We start from the raw sequence: 18,908 nt of genomic DNA, 5'->3' as shown, positions 1-18,908 counted from the left end.
GAAGCGTAGAGCTTTGAGACCTTCCTGATGGGGGATGGAAGTATATAGGGACTGGACATCCATGGTGAAAATAAAGCAGTGGGGGCCAGGGGATTTAAAATCATCGAAAAGTTTAAGAGCGAGGTAGGAAGGGATTGAACAAGGGGCGATAAAACCGTGTTGAGGTATGCAGAAACGAGTTCGGTGGGGCAGGAGCAAGCTGAGACAATAGGTCTGCCAGGACAGGCAGGGTTGTGGATCTTGGGTAGGAGGTAGAAACGGGAAGTGCGGGTTGTGGGAACTATAAGGTTGGTAGCAGTGGATGGGAGATCCCCTGAGTGGATAAAGTCGGTGATGGTGTGGGAGACAATGCCCTAGTGCTCCTTAGTGGGGTCATGATCGAGGGGGAAATAAGAGGAGGTATCCGCGAGTTGTCGCTGTGCCTCGGCAAGGTAAATGTCAGTACACCAGACTACAACAGCACCCCCCGTATTGGCGGGTTTAATAGTAAGGTTAGGATTAGTGCGGAGGGAGTGGAGAGCAGAGCGTTCGGAAGGAGTAAGGTTGGAATGGGAACAAGGTGCAGTGAAGTGGGAACTTTGGCGAAAGAAATTTCTCCGCATTTCTGTTTTGAAATGGTGCCCCTCTATCCTGAGACTGTTCCCTCTTGTCCTAGACTCTCCCACCATGGGAAACATTCTTTCCACATCTACTCTGTCTAGGCCTTTCAACATTCAAAAGGGTTCAACAAGATCCCTCCTCATTCTTCTAAATTCCAGCGAATACAGACCCAGAGCCATCAAATGTTTCTCGTATGATAACCCTTTCATTCCTGGAATCATCCTTGTGAACCTCCTGTGGACTCTTTCCAATGCCTTATAAAGCCTCAGCATCACATCCCTGCTCTTGTATTCTAGACCTCTTGAAATGAATGCTAACATTGCATTTGCCTTTCTCACCACTGACCCAACTTGCAAGTTAACCTTTTGGGTGTTCTGCAGAAGGACTCTTTGCATCTCAGATTTTTGGATTTTCTCCCCTCGTTTAGAAAGTAGTCCGCATATTTATTTCTACTACCTGTCAAGTCGGATTTCTTTTTGTTCTTTGAACATGTGCAGCTTTCCCACTTGAAAGGGATTGAGTGCGTCTACCCGAGGGTCTTTTAACTGTATTCCGCTCAATGACTAAACAACTTTTCCTTTTTCCTCCTTTTATTTTTCGCAAGTGCGGCAGTTTGATAGTTCCATTAGTTCCATCAACAATTAGACATTAGTCACTAGTCACAAGCCATAAGTCATAAGTCACTAGTCATTAGACATTTAAGTGGAAAACATGGCTACCTCTGCGGACTTTGCAGATGGATTCCAACCTGCTCCTCTCCGGTCCCTAGTAGACCGTTATATTTTCAAACCGGGCAGCCCGTCCCAAAGGTTCCTGAGCTCTTCTTAAACCTCACACCATTTCCCAGTAGTGCCTGCACGCGATGATCCCCGTGACGCGAAGCTCGCGCTGACCCAAAATGCAGTGACACAGTGCTCTCTTCCATGAAACAGTCTCTAAAGTTTTTTAAAGTTCAACATCTTACCGCAGATTTTAGTGCTGCTCCCGGACTGCCGCTGTGATGCTGCTGGGCCCTCCCCAATGTTCCGGGCAGAAGCAGCACTCAGGCAGTGAGTTCCATCCGGACTATCAGTGCATTCTTGCTACTACTTTTAAATTTTATTTTCTTTTGCCTCTAGGTCCCAATACTTTCTAGAAACTCTAATTTGACTTGACACTACCAAAGTGCATGACCATGCATTTTCCAACATTATAGTTCATTTGCCTCTTTCTTGCCCGTTCTCCTAATCTATCTAAGTCCTTCTGCCTTCTACCTGTTTCCTCAACACTACCAGCCCCTCCACTAATCTTTGTATCATCTGCAAACTTTCCCTTAAGGAAACCATGATGGCTTTTATCCTATCTTGTCCTGTTTCACCAAGTACTCCATCACTTCATCCTTAACAATTGACTCTAACGTCTTATGGAAGTCGAATCCAGATAAGGTCACTCAGAGACTGTATAAGTAAAACCTCTTTATTCAAAGGACCTGGGGCTTACTCAGTCACTCAAACAGGAACAGTCTGTGACTGTTCCTGCCTGATCCACCAACTAACTCAATTCCCTTACGAATGGATATATTCATTCAGATACCCCCACGCAATACAGGCTGGAGCTAAATTTATCTACTACATGACAGTCCGAAATGACACATTACAGAATAGGCATAATGGCTTCCCATACACAAAACAGGCTGGAGCTGTCCTATCTCTACACATGACTGCACAAGGAGCTAAGCATCCTGAAACCCTAGCTTTCTACCTTGAAAAAGAAATATTGCTCAGCATTGAATAACAAAATTAGCACATCTGTTGATCATCAGCCATTTCTTTCAGGAAAATCAGGCTGCTATTGTTTAAGGAAGTGTTAACCCTTTTACATACTTTATCAATCTTCCCAACCACTGAGGTCAGGCTAACTGGTCTATAATTTCCTTTCTGTTGCCTTCTTCCTTAAAGAATGGAGAGATATTTACAATTTTCCAGTCCTCTGGCACCATGCCAGAGTCCAAACTTTTGAAAGATCATTGCTAATGACGCCAGGATTTCTAACGCTACCTCTTTCAGAACCCTCGAGTGCAGTTCATCTGGTCCTGGTGACTTGTGTACTTCTGGGTTTTTCCACTTTTTGAGCACCTTCTCCCTTGTAATAGTAACTGCACCCACTTCTCTTCCTTCACACACTACAGCGTCTGGCACACTGCTAGTATCTTCCACAGTGAAGACTGACGCAAAGTACTCATTTAGTTCATCTACCATCTCCTTGTCTCCTGTTATTATTTCTCCTGCCTCATTTTCTAGTGGTCCTATATACACTCTTATCTCTCTTTTATTTTTTACGTACTTGAAAAAGCGTTTACTATCCACTTGATATTATTTGTTAGGTGCTTCAATGTTTCATCTTTTCCCTTCTAATGTATCACTTCTTTCTGCTTTCTGCTTAATAGATCAGTTTTAATTCATGTTATATTGCAAGACATCTGGGATCAGCTGAGGGAGAAGGGCAGAAGTGAAAACTAACCTGCATAATAACCAATTTAAGAAACTATTGTCACCACAAAATGTAAATCACTTGGTGAGTTTTAGTGCGACTCATTGTTTAAGAGGAACAGAAGTAGGCCTTTTAGCTCATCATGTACATGCCAACATGTTTTGGTTGAGTGCACTTGGCCTTTTCTCCTTGGAGCGATGGAGGATGAGAGGTGACCCGATAGAGGTGTATAATATGATGAGAGGCCTTGATCGTGTGGGTAGTCAGAGGCTTTTTCCCAGGGCTGGAATGGCTAACACAAGAGGTCACGGTTTTAAGGTGCTTGGAAATAGGTACAGAGAAGATATTAGGGGTAAGTTTTTTGCACAGAGAGTGGTGAGTGCGTGGAATGGGCTGCCGGTGGCGGTGATGGAGGTGGATACAATAGGGTCTTGTAAGACACTATTGGATGGGTACATGGACCTTAGAAAAAAGAGAGGGCTATGGGTAATCCTAGGTAATTTCTAAAGTAAGTACATGTTTGGCACAGCATTGTGGCCTGTATTGTGCTGTAGGTTTTCTGTGTTTCTATGATTCTTTTAGTTGCTCTCTGTAGGCTTTTTAAAACTTCCCAATCCTCTACCATCCCACTAATTCTTGTTTTGCTTTGTTGTAAGCCGTCTCTTTTGTTTTTACATTAGCTTTGACTTCCCTTGTCAGCCACGGTTGTACTATTTTGCCATTTGAATATTTCTTCATTTTTGGAATACACATGTCCTGCACCTTCCTCATTTTCCCCAGAAGTGCACCCCATTGCTGCTCTGCTGACATCCCTGCCAACAGCTCCTTCCAATTTACTTTGGCCAACTCCTCTCTCATCAGTCAGTCAGTTAGTGGGTGCCGTCCCGAATCTGGGGTTGGCTTGACTGGCTAACCATTTAGTAAATCCATAGAATTGTGTCATTGTGTTTTGCAGATACTAAACGATGTGTCCAGTTCCAAAGAAGACAGAACTGGAAACCACTGCCTGTCATCCTAAATGTCTCACTGTTAACAGCATTGCTCATCACTGGATGGACGGTTATTGATAGTGATCATGTGCTGTCTTTCTCAGGTCTGCAGTTCATCCCATTCAACATCATTTTCTAAACATGCTCATGTATATTTATGTGTTCAGTACATGTGATGTGTTATTTTTGATTGGTTGTACAGCATCTATCAATAGGAAAATAAAATAAGCATTTCAAATCAGTGTCCCTGTGTCAGAACTAGAAAAGGTAGAATACAAGCACATTTTAAATGGGTGGTGGGGGGGTGGTGATAATACAGTATAAATGTAGTGTGAGAGTGGAGACTAAGGTTCAATATATGGCTTAAACTGTTTACAATACTGATTTGTTGCAGTCAGTTAGGGAACCCAGCACTAATGTTATCTGGGTCACACTGAAAAGTCATAAAGTACAAGATGCAGAATTCCTGATTATCTGAAAAAAAACTGTTTAGTGTAATTTTTTGTGCACATGTTAGACTGACACTGCTCAGTGGATCCAGAGGTGAGATTCAGATTCAGATTTATTTATCACATGAACATTGAAACATAAAGTGAAATGTGTCATTTGCATTAACAACCAACACAGCTAAGGATGTGCAGGAGGCAGCCCCCAAGTGTGGCTCACAGATTCTGTTGCTGACATAGTACTTCCACCATGCCGAGCCGAACAACAGGACACAGCAAGCAGCAAATCAACAAAACAACAAAATAACATTTCTAGCGAAAAAGATTTTTATCCAGTGTTTATCCATAATCACATAGATAACAAGTTTTAAATGCATTTTAGTTTACAGATGTAGAGTACATAAACCCTTCACTTTGTGTTTTTCATTCCTTTCAAATACCTCTTTTTCTGTTTGGGCTCTCACTTTTGTCAGATCTTTGATTTTTTTTTCTCTCAGTAGAGTAGGTGAATAGAGTAGTAGAATATAATCACACAGTAACACATTTTGTGTGTTGCTCAAGATTTCCAGTATCTGCAGAATCTCTTGTGCTTATGCTAGAAATACTAAGCTGGACAGGACACATCAGGTAAACACTGATGAAACAGTAAAATTAGAGTAGTGAGGCAGCATTGGTGATGAATCAGCATCTCTCCACATATGTCGCCTGACCAGCTGAGTATCCCCAGCTTTCTTAGTGAAATTTCAAGTGTCTGCTATGCTTTGCTTGTCAACCAGAAACATTTACTGTTTCTTTCCCAAAAACATAGCCTGACTAGCTCAGAATTTTTATGATTTTCTGTCTTTAATTCAAATAAAAATGACTTTCAAATCTCTAGAGTAACTGCACACTTGCAATTTTATGCTTTGCATTAAGCCATAGTTTGCAATATAATTTCTATAAATGCCCCAGACCCTGTTGAAAACCTGTCAATAATGATGCTGATTATTCTATGGAAAACAACTATTCCTTTATTAATCGTCATGAAACAGTATGGCCTTGTAATTACACACTATAGAGTAAAACAAAAAAATTTTTACTAAATCTGCAGTGATTCTTTTGTTTAAAAGAAGAATTTTTTTCCAATTGTATTAATCCCTATATTTAATGTTTAATCACAGATTGCTTCAGTTCTATTACTGATTCCCCAAATTCAAGTGACAACTACTTGTAATCCAGGAGCCTACGACTACAATGGTGTCTGTTGTTCATTCTGTTCCCCAGGTAAGTGATGGCCAGTATTTTATACAATAATTATCTGAATGCCAACAGAGTGCTTTTCTTTAACTTTCAAAAGCAGTGCAGGTATGTTTTTACTGAAACAAAATGTTTGCCAGGAATGGATTTTAGTAAGGCTTTGACAAGTTCCTTCAAGGTAGGTTCATCCAGAAGATAACATTTGCATGGGATCCACAGTGAATTGGCTGATTGGATTCAGAATTAGCCTGCCCATAGGAGATAGAGGGTATTGGGTCACAATGCCAGTTTTGGTGAATTCTGGGGGGTCTGTGTGGGTAGTGTAAGGGGTGGAAACATGTGCTTAATTCAGAACCACTAAAATTGAGTTGGAGTTCAATTTAAGAGTCAGGTCTAGCATAATGATGTGCAATTTTTACCGCGTATTATGTTCTGTATTTGGTTGACAATAAAGTGAGTTGTTATGGTTTCCTTTAAACTTAAAATGCCTCTGCCATTTCACTTGCGAACACCTCCAGAGGTTGGACAAACTTGGGCTGTTTTCTCTGGAGCAGCAGAGACTGAAGGGAGATTTGAGAGAGGTTTATGGGATTATGAGGGGCAGTGACAGACAGCCTGTATCTTTCTCTCAGATTTGAAATGTCTGAGTAGAAGGCATGCATTTAAGGTGACAGGGAGTAAGTTCAAAGGAGGTGTGCGGGGGAAGATTTTTTATGCAGAGTGGTGCATGCCTGGATTGTGCTGTGTCCCGGGGTGGTGGTGAAGGCAAATATAATAGGGGTATTCAGGAGTGTGCAGGAAATGCAAGGATATGGACATTGTGTAGGCAGAAGAGAATAGTTTAGTTGGGCATTTACTAATTTAATTACTTCAGCACAGCATTGTGGGCTTTAGGACCTGTTCCTCTGCTGGACTAGCTTCTATAGTTCCTACAGATGACTATGCTCTAAGCTCTAATAAAGTTTATTTCATCAGTGACATTTACTTTTTCATATGGAAAAATTTATGCCAGGGTCAAGGATGTCTCTGGTCGCTTGCATGACATTCCGAAGTGGGAGGGTGATCAGCCAGATGTCGTGGTGTTGTGGTGCACATCGGTACCAATGACATAGCAAGGAAGAGTGAGGAGGTCCTGGAGAGTGAGTATAGAGAGCTTGGTAGGAATTTGAAAAGCAGGACCTCAAGGGTGGTAATCTCAGGATCGCTACCTGTGCTACGTGCCAGTGAGGTTAAGAATAGGATGCTCTGGAGAATGAACAAGTGGCTGAGGAACTGGTGTAGGGGACAGGGTTTCAGATTTCAGGATCATTGGGACCTCTTCTGGGGCAGGTGGGACCTATACAAGGGAGACAGGTTACACTTGAACTACAAGGGGACTAATATCCTTTCAAGGCGGTTTGTTAGTGCTATTGGGGAGGCTTTAAACTAGATTTGCAGGGGGATGGGAACCAGAGTGCCAGAGCTGACAGTGGGGCTGGGGTGAAAATAAATGATGTTAAAAGTTCAAGCAAAGCCACAAATAGAAAGGTTGTGAGTGGTGGTAAAAATCTTCTGAGGTGTATATATTTCAATACTAGGAGTACTGCAGGGAAGACAGACGAGTTGAGGGCGTGGATTGACATGTGGAATTATGATGTTATAGCAATTAGTGAAACCTGGCTACAGGAGGGGCTGGACTGGCAGCTTAATATTCCAGGGTTCCGATGTTTCAGATGTGATAGAGGCAGAGGAGTGAAAGGTGGGGGGATAGCATTGCTTGTCAGGGAAAATGTTACAGCAGTGCTCAGGCAGGACAGATTAGAGGGCTTGTCTACTGAGTCCTTATGGGTGGAGCTGAGAAACAGGAAGAGTATGGCCACATTAGTGGGTTTGTATTATAGACCACCCAATAGTCAGTGAGAATTGGAGCAAATCTGCAGAGAGATAGCAGGCAACTGCAGGAAACAAAGTTATGGTGATAGGGGATTTTAATTTTCCACATATTGATTGGGACTCCCATACTGTTAGGGGTCTAGATGGGTTAGATGTGAAATGTGTTCAAGAAAGTTTTCTAAATCAATGTATAGAGGTACCAACTAGAGAGGATGCAATATTAGATCTCCTATTAGGAAACGAGTTAGGACAAGTGACGGAAGTGTGTGTAGGGGAGCACTTTGGTTCCAGTGATCATAACACCATTAATTTCAACTTGATCATGGATAAAGATAGGTCTGGTCCTGGGGTTGAGGTTCTGAACTGGAAGAAGGCCAAATTTGAAGAAATGAGAAAGGATCTAAAAAGCGTGGATTGGGACAGGTTGTTCTCTGCCAAGGATGTGATCAGTAAGTGGGAAGCCTTCAAAGGAGAAATTTTGAGAGTGCAGAGCTTGTATGTTCCTGTCAGGATTAAAGGCAAAGTGAATAGGAATAAGGAACCTTGGTTCTCAAGGGATATTGCAACTCTGATAAAGAAGAAGAGGGAGTTGTATGACATGTATAGGAAAGAGGGAGTAAATAAGGTGCTTGAGGAGTATAAAAAGTGCGAGAAAATATTCAAGAAGGAAATCAGGAGGGCTAAAAGAAGACATGAGGTTGCCTTGGCAGTCAAAGTGAAGGATAATCCAAAGAGTTTTTACAGGTATATTAAGAGTAAAAGGATTGTAAGGCATAAAATTGGTCCTCTTGAAGATCAGAGTGGTCGGCTATGTGCGGAACCAAAAGAAATGGGGGAGATCTTAAATGGGTTTTTTGCGTCTGTATTTACTAAGAAAACTGGCATGAAGTCTATGGAATTAAGAGAAACAAGTAGTGAGATCACGGAAACTGTACAGATTGAAAAGGAGCAGGTGCTTGCTACCTTGAGGCAAATTAAAGTGGATAAATCCCCAGGACCTGACAGGGTATTCCCTCAGACTTTGAAGGAGACTAGTGTTGAAATTGCAGGGGCCCTGGCAGATATATTTAAAACGTCGGTGTCTACAGGTGAGGTGCCAGAGGATTGGAGAATGGCTCATGTTGCTCCGTTGTTTTAAAAAAGGATCGAAAAGTAATCCGGGAAATTATAGGCCGGTAAGTTTGACGTCGGTAGTGGGTAAGTTATTGGAGGGAGTACTAAGAGACAGAATCTACAAGCATTTGGATAGACAGGAACTTATTAGGGAGAGTCAACATGGCTTTTTGCGTGGTAGGTCATGTTTGACCAATATATTGGAGTTTTTCGAGGAGGTTACCAGGAAAGTGAATGAAGGGAAGGCAGTGGATGTTGTCTACATGGACGTCAGTAAGGCCTTTGACAAGGTCCCACATGGGAGGTTAGTTAGGAAAATTCAATCGCTAGGTATACATGGAGAGGTGGTAAATTGAATTAGACATTGGCTCGATGGAAGAAGCCAGAGAGTGGTGGTAGAGAAATGCTTCCCTGAGTGGAGGCCTGTGACTAGTGGTGTGCCACAGGGATCAGTGCTGGGTCCATTGTTATTTGTCATCTATATCAATGATCTGGATGATAATGTGGTAAATTGGATCAGCAAATTTGCTGATGATAGAAAGATTGGAGGTGTAGTGGACAGTGAGGAAGGTTTTCAAAGCTTGCAGAGGGATTTGGACCAGCTGGAAAAATGGGCTGAAAAATGGCAGATGGAGTTTAATACAGACAAGTGTGAGGTATTGCAGTTTGGAAGGACAAACCAAGGTAGAACATACAAGGTAAATGGTAAGGCATGGAGGAGTGCAGTAGAACAGAGGGATATGGGAATACAGATACAAAATTCCCTAAAAGTGGCGTCTCAGGTAGATAGGGTCATAAAGAAAGCTTTTGGTACATTGGCCTTCATGAATCAAAGTATTGAGTATAAGAGCTGGAATGTTATGATGAGGTTGTATAAGGCATTGGTGAGGCTGAATCTGGAGTATTCTGTTCAGTTTTGGTCACCAAATTACAGGAGGGATATTAATAAGGTTGAAGGAGTGCAGAGAAGGTTTACAAGGATGTTGCTGGGACTTGAGAAACTCAGTTACAGAGAAAGGTTGAATAGGTTAGGACTTTATTCCCTGGAGCGTAGAAGAATGAGGGGAGATTTGATAGAGGTATATAAGATTATGATGCGTATAGATAGAGTGAATGCAAGCAGGCTTTTTCCACTGAGGCAAGGGGAGAAAAAAACCAGAGGACATGGCTTAAGGGTGAGGAGGGGAAAGTTTAAAGGGAACATTGGGGGGGGGGCTTCTTCACACAGAGAGTGGTGGGAGTGTGGAATGAGCTGCCAGATGAGGTGGTAAATGCGGGTTCTTTTTTAACATTTAAGAATAAATTGGACAGATACATGGATGGGAGGTGTATGGAGGGATATGGTCCGTGTGCAGGTCAGTGGGACTAGGCAGAAAATGGTTCGGCACAGCCAAGAAGGCGCAAAAAGCCTGTTTCTGTGCTGTAGTTTTTCTATGGTTTCTATAGCTACCTTTGTCTTTTCTGTTTTATATATTTTGAAGTTTTTTGTTTAATATTTCTGTAAGGCAATTAAATTACTCATGTATGTAGCCATTTCCTAGAGGATTTTAATGGTCATACGGGTTGAAACTCCGTATTGTGTAATATCCTGGAAACCAGAGGAGTAACACAACAAAGAAATAGCCCGAGACACCCATAAATAAACACATCCCTAAGCCCTGGGCTTGTCAGTTCAGTCTGACACCCATGAGGATCCCATACAGAAGATCATAGTGTTGGTCTGAGGAAATACACACATAAAATGCTGGAGCAACTCAGCAGGTTAGGCAGCATCCAGGACGGAAGAAGGATCTCAGTCCAAAATGTCGACCTGTTTGTTTATCTCCATGGATGCTGCCTGATCTGCTGAGTTCCTGCAGCATTTTGTGTACGAGGGGTGATTGATAAGTTCGTGGCCTAAGGTAGAAGGAGTCAGTTTTAGAAAACCTAGCACATTTATTTTTCAACATAGTCCCCTCCCACATGTACAGACTTAGTCCAGCTGTCGTGGAGCATACGGATCTTGGACCTCCAGAAAGTGTCCCCAACTGGGGTGATTGATAAGTTTGTGGCCTAAGGTAGAAGGAGATGAGTTATTAACTTCAAACTTTCTGCATTATTACTCAAAGAGTTGACCTGCATGTGCATGTAATGAGAGCTGTATAACTCATCTCCTTCTACCTTAGGCCACGAACTTATCAATGACCCACCTGTGGACTTTCTGGAAGTCCCAAGATCCATATGCTCCACGACCGCTGGACTAAGTGTATAAATGTAGGAGGGGACTATGTTGAAAAATAAATGTGCTAGGAAAATTGACTGCTTCTACCTTAGGCCACGAACTCATCAATTACCCCTCATATATTGTTTTGGATTTCCAGCATCTGCGGAATTTCTCATGAGCATTTCCCAGACCAGCCCTCAGGGCTTGCGTGCTATAAAAGGTTGGGCATTATCTCATCCCTCTCCGATGAGCTCAATGCATTTGATGCATGTTTTGAACAGAAAAGAACTGATGACAACAGTCATTCAGACACACCTGAACCCACAGTCACTGTTACAGATGTCACATCTGCCTTCCTGCGAGTGAACCCACAGAAAGCATCCAGCCTGTATCCTCTGATCCTTTACAGATCAACTAGCAAGGGTGTTTACGTACATTTTTAACTACTTATTCCAACCTGAGGTTTCCACCTACGAAGACCAATATCATCTCAGTGCCAAAGGAAAAAGAAAATAACACGTCTTATCGATTACCATTCAGTGGCTGCAACATCAACCCCAGTCTTCTAGACAACCGTGAACAACTACAGTTTGGTTACTGTTGAAACAGGTCCATTACAGACAAAATCTCCCTGGTTCTACATTCATTTCTGGAACATCTGAATGCTAATCTCCTATTTATTGACTACAGTTCTCCCTTCAGTACCATAATTTGAAACAAACTCAACTCCAAATTTAGTCAGCTCCATCTTGGGTACTAGCCTACAAAGTACCCAAGACATCTTCAAGGCGCAGTGTCTCAGAAAGGCAGCATCCATTATTAAGGACCCTCATCACCCAGGACATGTCCTTTTCTCATTGTTATCATCAGGTAGGAGGTACAGAAGCCTGAAGGCACACACTCAGCGATTCAGGAATAACTTCTTCCCTTCTGCCATCCAATTCCTAAATGGGCATTGAACACCACCTCACTTTTTTTTAATAGCTGTTATTTCTGTTTTTGCACTGTTTTTGAAATCTATTCAATTAACGTATACTGTATTTATTTTTGTATATTGTGTATTGCATTGAACTGCTGCTGCTAACAAATTTGATGACACATGCCAGTGCTAATAAACCTGATTCTAATTCTGAAAAAAAATTTCCAAATGTAGCACTCAGCACTTCTTCTACAACTCAATTCTCAACTTCCTAACTAACAGATCACAATCAGTAAGGATAGACGGCAACACCTCTGCCATAATCATTCTGAACACTGGTCTCTCACGGGGTGGTGTCTTCAGCCTCCTTACTTCCTATACACTCAACGACTTTGTTCGGATTCTGATCTAACTCCATCTAAAAGTTCGCAGATGACACCACTGTGGCAGGCTCAATCTCAAACAATGATGAGGTGGAGTACCAGAAGGATACAGAGAGCAAAGAGATATGGTGTTAATACAAGAACCTTTCCCTCAATGGTAACAGAACAAAAGAGCTGCTCATTGTCTTCAGGAAGCAGGGTGGAGTACATGCTGCTGCTGAGGTGGAGATGATTGAGAGCTTCAAGTTCCTGATGTAAATACCACCTGTAGCTTATCCTGGTCCAAACACATTCAATCTATGGCCAAGAAAGTGTACTTGTGCTTCTACTTCCTCAGAAGACTAAGGAAATTTGGCAGTCTCCTTTGACCTGCCCCAATTTTTATTGCTGTTAATAGCTTAGTATGGCATCTGCTCTGCCAAGACCACAAGATGTTGCACAGAGTTGAGGGCACATCTCAGTCCATTATCAAAACCAGCCTTCCCTTCATGAACTCTGTCTAAACTTCCCGATACCTTGAATGAGAAGCCAACATAATCAAAAACTACTTTGGGACATTTTCTCTTCTCCCTTCCATTGGGCAGAAGATAGAAAAGATTGAAAACACATACCACCAGGTTCAAGGATAGCTTGAATCCCACTGCTGTATGATTCTTGAATGCTTATCTTGTACGATGAAGATGAACTCCTGAATCACTCAGTCTAACTTGTCATGGCTCTTGCATCTTATTTGCAATGTATGTTCTCTGTAACTGTATCTGTAAGACTATATTTTTCATTCTGTTATTGCTTTTCCCTTTGTACTGCCTGAATGTATTTGTGTTTTAGAATCATCGATCTAGATGGATAGATAGACATACTTTATTGATCCCGAGGGAAACTGGGTTTTGTTACAGTTGCACCAACCAGGAATAGAGTATAAATATAGCAATATAAAAGCATAAATAATTAAATAATAATATGTAAACCATGCCAGATGGAAATAAGTCCAGGACCAGCCTTTTGGCTCAGGATGTCTGACCCTCCAAGGGAGGAGTTGTAAAGTTTGATGGCCACGGGCAGGAATGACTTCCTATGATGCTCAGTGTTGCATCTCGGTGGAATGAGTCTCTGGCTGAATGTAGTCCTGTGCCCACCCAGTACATTATGTAGTGGATGGGAGACATTGTCCAAGATGGCATGCAACTTGGACAGCATCCTCTTTTCAGACACCACCGTCAGAGAGTCCAGTTCCATCCCCACAACATCACTGGCCTTACGGATGAGTTTGTTGATTCTGTTCGTGTCTGCTACCCTCATCCTGCTGCCCCAGCATACAACAGCAAACATGATAGCACTGGCCACCACAGACTCGTAGAACATCCTCAGCATCGTCCGACAGATGCTAAAGGACCTCAGTCTCCTCAGAAAATAGAGACGGCTCTGACCCTTCTTGTAGACAGCCTCAGTGTTCTTTGACCAGTCCAGTTTATTGTCAATTCGTATCCCCAGGTATTCGTAATCCTCCACCATGTCCACATTGACCCCCTGGATGGAAACAGGAGTTGCCGGTGCCTTAGCCCTCCTCAGGTCCACCACCAGCTCCTTAATCTTTTTCACGTTAAGCTGCAGATAATTCTGGTCACACCATGTGACGAAGTTTCCCACCGTAGCCCTGTACTCAGCCTCATCTCCCTTGCTGATGCATCCAACTATGGCAGAGTCACCAGAAAACTTCTGAAGATGACAAGACTCTGTGCAGTAGTTGAAGTCCGAGGTGTAAATGGTGAAGAGAAAGGGAGACAAGACAGTCCCCTGTGGAGCCCCAGTGCTGCTGACCACTCTGTCTGACACAGTGTTGCAAGCACATGTACTGTGGTCTGCCAGTCAGGTAATCAATAATCCATGACACCAGGAAAGCATCCAGCTGCATCACTGTCAGCTTCTCCCCCAGCAGAGCAGGGCGGATGGTGTTGAATGCACTGGAGAAGTCAAAAAACATGACCCTCACAGTGCTCGCTGGCTTGTCCAGGTGGTTCAGCAGGTGGACGATGGCATCCTCAACTCCTAGTCGGGGCTGGTAGGCGAACTGGAGGGGGTCTAATTGTGGCCTAACCATAGGCCGGAGCTGCTCCAGAACAAGTCTCTCCAGGGTCTTCATGATGTGGGAGGTCAATGCCACCAGTCTGTAGTCATTGAAGGCACTGGGGCGCGGCGTCTTCGGCACAGGGACGAGGCAGGACGTTTTCCACAGCACAGGAACCCGCTGGAGACTCAGGCTCAGGTTGAAGACATGGTGAAGTACTCCACATAGCTGGGGGGCGCAGGCTTTGAGCACCCTGGTGCTGACACCATCCAGGCCTGCAGCCTTGCTTGGGTGGAGACGTTTCAACTGTCTTCTCACCTGTTCAGCTGTAAAGCCTACCGTGGTGGTTTCGTGTGGGGAAGGGGTGTAGTCATGAGAGCAGGGTGGGGGGCAGCAAAAGATGGCAAGCAAAAGTTTTTCACAGTATGTGTGAGAACCAGAGATCAATTACATTCCTTAAATGTCTTCCCACAGTGAATTGATAGTAGTAAGTATTAATAAAAGAGATTGCTATGTCAGTTTTCTAAGCAAATCCCTTAAGCGGCTGCCAGCTGTGAACTTGGCAGTCTACAGAATATTGCCCTTGTTAAGCCAGCTCAGTTCCTCGCACATGTTTCATATGTAATTTTCTTCATGAATTATGTATCTCAAATTTTGCTAATACAGAAATATTTTGCTTTTATAAAATGATAATACCAGTAACCAGTAAACTGCTGGAGGAACTCAGCAGGTCAGGCAGCATCTATGGAAATGAACAAGCAGTCAACGTGTTGGGCTGAGACCCTTCTTCAGGGATGGAAAGGAAGGGGGATGACCCCAGAATAATATCAAATGGCTTGGTGGCTGTTTGCAAACTAATGATGCAAGGTACAAAATATGTAAGACCTTGGGAGTTGCCAGACCAGAGAATGTTGGACAGGAGAGTTCCAACCATAATAATTTATATTCATGGTTATTTATTTAAATTGTGTTTTTCTTTCTATTCTCAAGTTTGCAACATCTTGCCAACATGTATTTTTAATATTAATTTTCAGATATATTGTAGATTAAGCTGAATTATGTGGAAGATGCTCTCTGAACAATACAGTCAGTTGGTTCTGATGGCTGGCCATATCATTTGCAGGACTTCTTGTTCTGAGCTCTGTGGCAGTAAGCATTTACCAGGTGAACAGACAAAAAGTTCAGTGTAAATTTATTCTCAAAGTACATGTATGTCATCATATACTGCCCTGCGATTCATTTTCTTGCAGGCATTCATATTTAGTACAAAAACACAATAGAATCAATGAAAAATGACACACAAAGGCAGCTAACCAATGTGCAAAAAGCAATAAACTGTGCAAATACCAAAAAAAGAAAAAGAATCCATATAATAAGTATTGAGAATGTGATTTATCAAGTCCTTGAAAGGGAGTCCATAGATTGTGGAATTGGTTTGGCTATGGAGTGAGTGAAGTTATCCACTCTGTTCAGGAGTCTGATGGCTGAGGGATAAAAGAGCCTTGTTATAAAATTGTAAAGTCCCTTTGATTAATGGGCATCCCAGGTTTGTGTCTGCTCAAAATGGGGAAGGAATATTCAAGTTTGCATGGAGAGCCTCAGGTCTATGCATTAGAAACACACAGTAAATGGCAGGTTGAGCATATCACCCCTCAAGCTATGCCCAATTACAAATATCCTACCAAAATTATGACTGAGTCTCTGAGGTTCACGTTAGTCTTATCGTCAACCTCTGAACCACAGAGCTGAAGTTTAACCGCGTCATCCACAATACCAAAGAACTGCAAAAAAAGCATAATCATGATGTGCTTATGCAAGCAGCATCTCTGAATATATGATATTGCTGAAATGCTACTATTTCTGCTTATAAATAATAATAGTTCTCAAGTGGGTTTTTTTTTGCAATAAGCTACATTATTAAGTAGTGTGATTCCTTGTCTCTTTTTCAATGAAGATTTTTGTTTTATTGCAGGCAGTAGAGTATCCAAACACTGCACCGTGACAACGAACACAACATGTGATCCGTGTACAGCTGGAGAATATATGGAACATCCACATGGACTAGAGATGTGCTTCAAGTGTTCAATATGTGATCCCGGTATATATAGATAAGATAAAACTTTATTCATCCCAAAAGAAATTATTGTTGTAAAGTTGCTTACATTTTGTGCTGCATTGAGGTACAAAAAAGAATACAAAATGTGCATTGAAAAGTAATTGTGCAAAATACAGATGTGCAATGAAACCATATATACTTGAGGAAGAATTGTAGAGTCATATAGTCACAGGGAGAAAGGATTTCCTATGGCGTTCAGTGGTGCACCTCAGTGGAATCAGTCTGTTACTAAAGATGCGCCTCTGTTTGTCCAGTATGTCATGGAGGGGGTGGGAGGGATTGTTCATAATGTTCCTCAGCTTCTGCAGCATCCTCCTTTCAGACATAACCACCAGGGAATCCAGTTCCTCCCTAGATTAGAACCAGCCTTCCTGATGAGCTTATTGATCTTCTTGGCATCAGCTGCTCTCACCCTGTCACCCAGTAGATTCAGCATAGAATAGAATGCTGGCCGCCACTGAGTCGAAGAACATCTGCAGCATAGCACTGCAGATGTTGAAATGACTGGAAGCTCTTCAGGAAGTACAGTTGGCTTTGTCCCTTCTTATACAGAGCCCCTGTATTTGTAGTCCAGTTTATTATCCAGTTGCATTCCCAGATCTTTGTAGACCTGGATGACTTCCACATCTTTTCCCTTGATGGAGATGGGAATGCAGGGTGTTTTCACCTACCTGTCCACCACCTACTCCTTTATCTTAATGATGTTGAGCTGCAAGTGATTCAGCCCACACCACTCAACAAAGTTGTCTGCCACTCTTCTGTAGTCAGCCTCTTGACCCCAGCTTATACAGTCCACAACTACCTCATCGTCTGTAAACTTCTGCAGGAGCAGGACTCCGAGTTGTATCTGAAGTCCGAGGTGTAGACGGTGAACAGGAAGGGGGACAGGATCACAGTATCTGATACACTGCTCTACAATCCTGAACTAAGCAATGGATCCATCTACCATTTCTGCTAGGACAGACTGGCGTGACAGGAAAAAGTATCCTGAGGGCGACAAAAACAAAATAAATCCCTGCTGAAGCCACATCGTTAAACTTCAGCTCACTTGCTCTACCAAACTTAGTGTTTATACTAAGTAGAAAATGCAACAAACAGCAGAAATATATTAACAAAACCTGTAAAAACAGGGAGCAACCGGCTGGCTGCCATCTTGTGACAGTGCCGGAAGATTCATTATTATAATATTGATTGAAATTATGTTGATTTTATCAACCCATCATATTCAGAGTTTTCTGAAAACCCTTCCACATGCAACATCTACAAAGAATTATTGACACCACTTATTGATAATGTATCAAACAATGTCATGACTGTATTGTAGTGAAAACCTGAGCTCAACTTCAAACCTGATGTGCCATTTTCTGCCATCAGAGTCTTGCTGTAGGACAAATTATGATGAGCTTAAATCTCAGTAAAAATATTTTGGGCTACAAGTTGTTTCACTTTTTTTTTCCCAGGATTTTAAAACACCATCTTGTGTCACCCTTCCACATTTTGTGAAAGTTGGCATGTTTTGATCTGTTATGTTTTAGTCCATCTGAGTTGAGCCATGAAACCAGTTCTCAATAGGACATATTGCCTGATAGAAGCAGCATTGATCAGGCTGCAGGTGAGCTTTGCACCTGAAGAATGCATGCACAAAGAATATGTTGGGAGAGTGTTCCCAAGAGTCAATAGGAGCTGGGAAAGGTGGTGGAAAAGAGAGCTAGCAGGAGGCATGATCTTTGTGCAAGGGAGCCACTGCACCTTTTCTGGACTACAGACATGCTCTCTGCAATGGCAGTTGAGCAGAAGCTCTCTGCAATCAATTATTTTGTGTTTTATGTTAGTAACTAATTTAGATCACTTTGTAGAGATCTGTTTTCACTTTGACATGAAAGAGTCTTTTTCTGTTGATCAGTGTCAAAAAAGCCAAATTAAATCCACTGTGATTCAATGTTGTAAAACAATAAAACATGGACACTTCCAAGGGGGATGAATACTTTATATCGGCACTGTATTTTTAGCTTTTGAGGGATGTGAGCTTATTACAAGAGGTGCTGATCTACAAGATCTTTTTGAATGGTGGCACAGACACAACGGGTTCAGCAGCCAAATCCTGATTCAGTCTTCTGTCTAACTTCAGACAGAAAGCAGTTTATTGTAGTTCAACATGGACCTCATAAATGTTTTTGTATTTACAGAGCTGGGACTTAAAGTTAAGCAACCATGTAATACCACTCACGATACGGTATGTGAGCCCAGGGAAGGGTATTATTGCATTGCCAACTGTCAGATGGCCAGAAAGCACACAACGTGCCCAGCTGGTGAAGGAGTTAAAGAGAAAGGTAGGTTAATGGAGTGTTGTTACTAAGTGCTGTGCACATGGCAGGACGGGAAATTGAAATCACTGACACCAACCAGAGTTCGCTCTGAGGATGGCTGCCTGAGGCCCTCTACAGGCAATGGCAGCTTGCTGGATGGATGTATTTCTGTTTGTACTTTGAGTTGTGCT

General features: G+C 42.4%; 1 protein-coding gene across 1 annotated transcript in view; it reads left to right on the top strand.

The window, feature by feature from the left end:
• The window catches only part of LOC140188796 (tumor necrosis factor receptor superfamily member 5-like), a 43,073-nt gene that overhangs the window by 3,112 nt on the left and 21,053 nt on the right, over positions 1-18,908 (top strand). The window contains exons 2-5 of the mRNA XM_072245444.1: positions 4,025-4,162; positions 5,665-5,767; positions 16,268-16,393; positions 18,598-18,741. Of these exons, the coding sequence (XP_072101545.1) occupies positions 4,145-4,162; positions 5,665-5,767; positions 16,268-16,393; positions 18,598-18,741 (391 nt within the window). The 5' untranslated portion in view covers positions 4,025-4,144. The remainder of the gene's footprint in view (positions 1-4,024; positions 4,163-5,664; positions 5,768-16,267; positions 16,394-18,597; positions 18,742-18,908) is intronic.

This window comes from Mobula birostris, chromosome 27 (genome assembly GCF_030028105.1).
Source record: "Mobula birostris isolate sMobBir1 chromosome 27, sMobBir1.hap1, whole genome shotgun sequence".
Taxonomy (NCBI): Eukaryota; Metazoa; Chordata; class Chondrichthyes; order Myliobatiformes; family Myliobatidae; genus Mobula; species Mobula birostris.
Note: the sequence above shows the minus strand (reverse complement) of the source record. Positions and strands in the feature narration are given on the sequence as shown.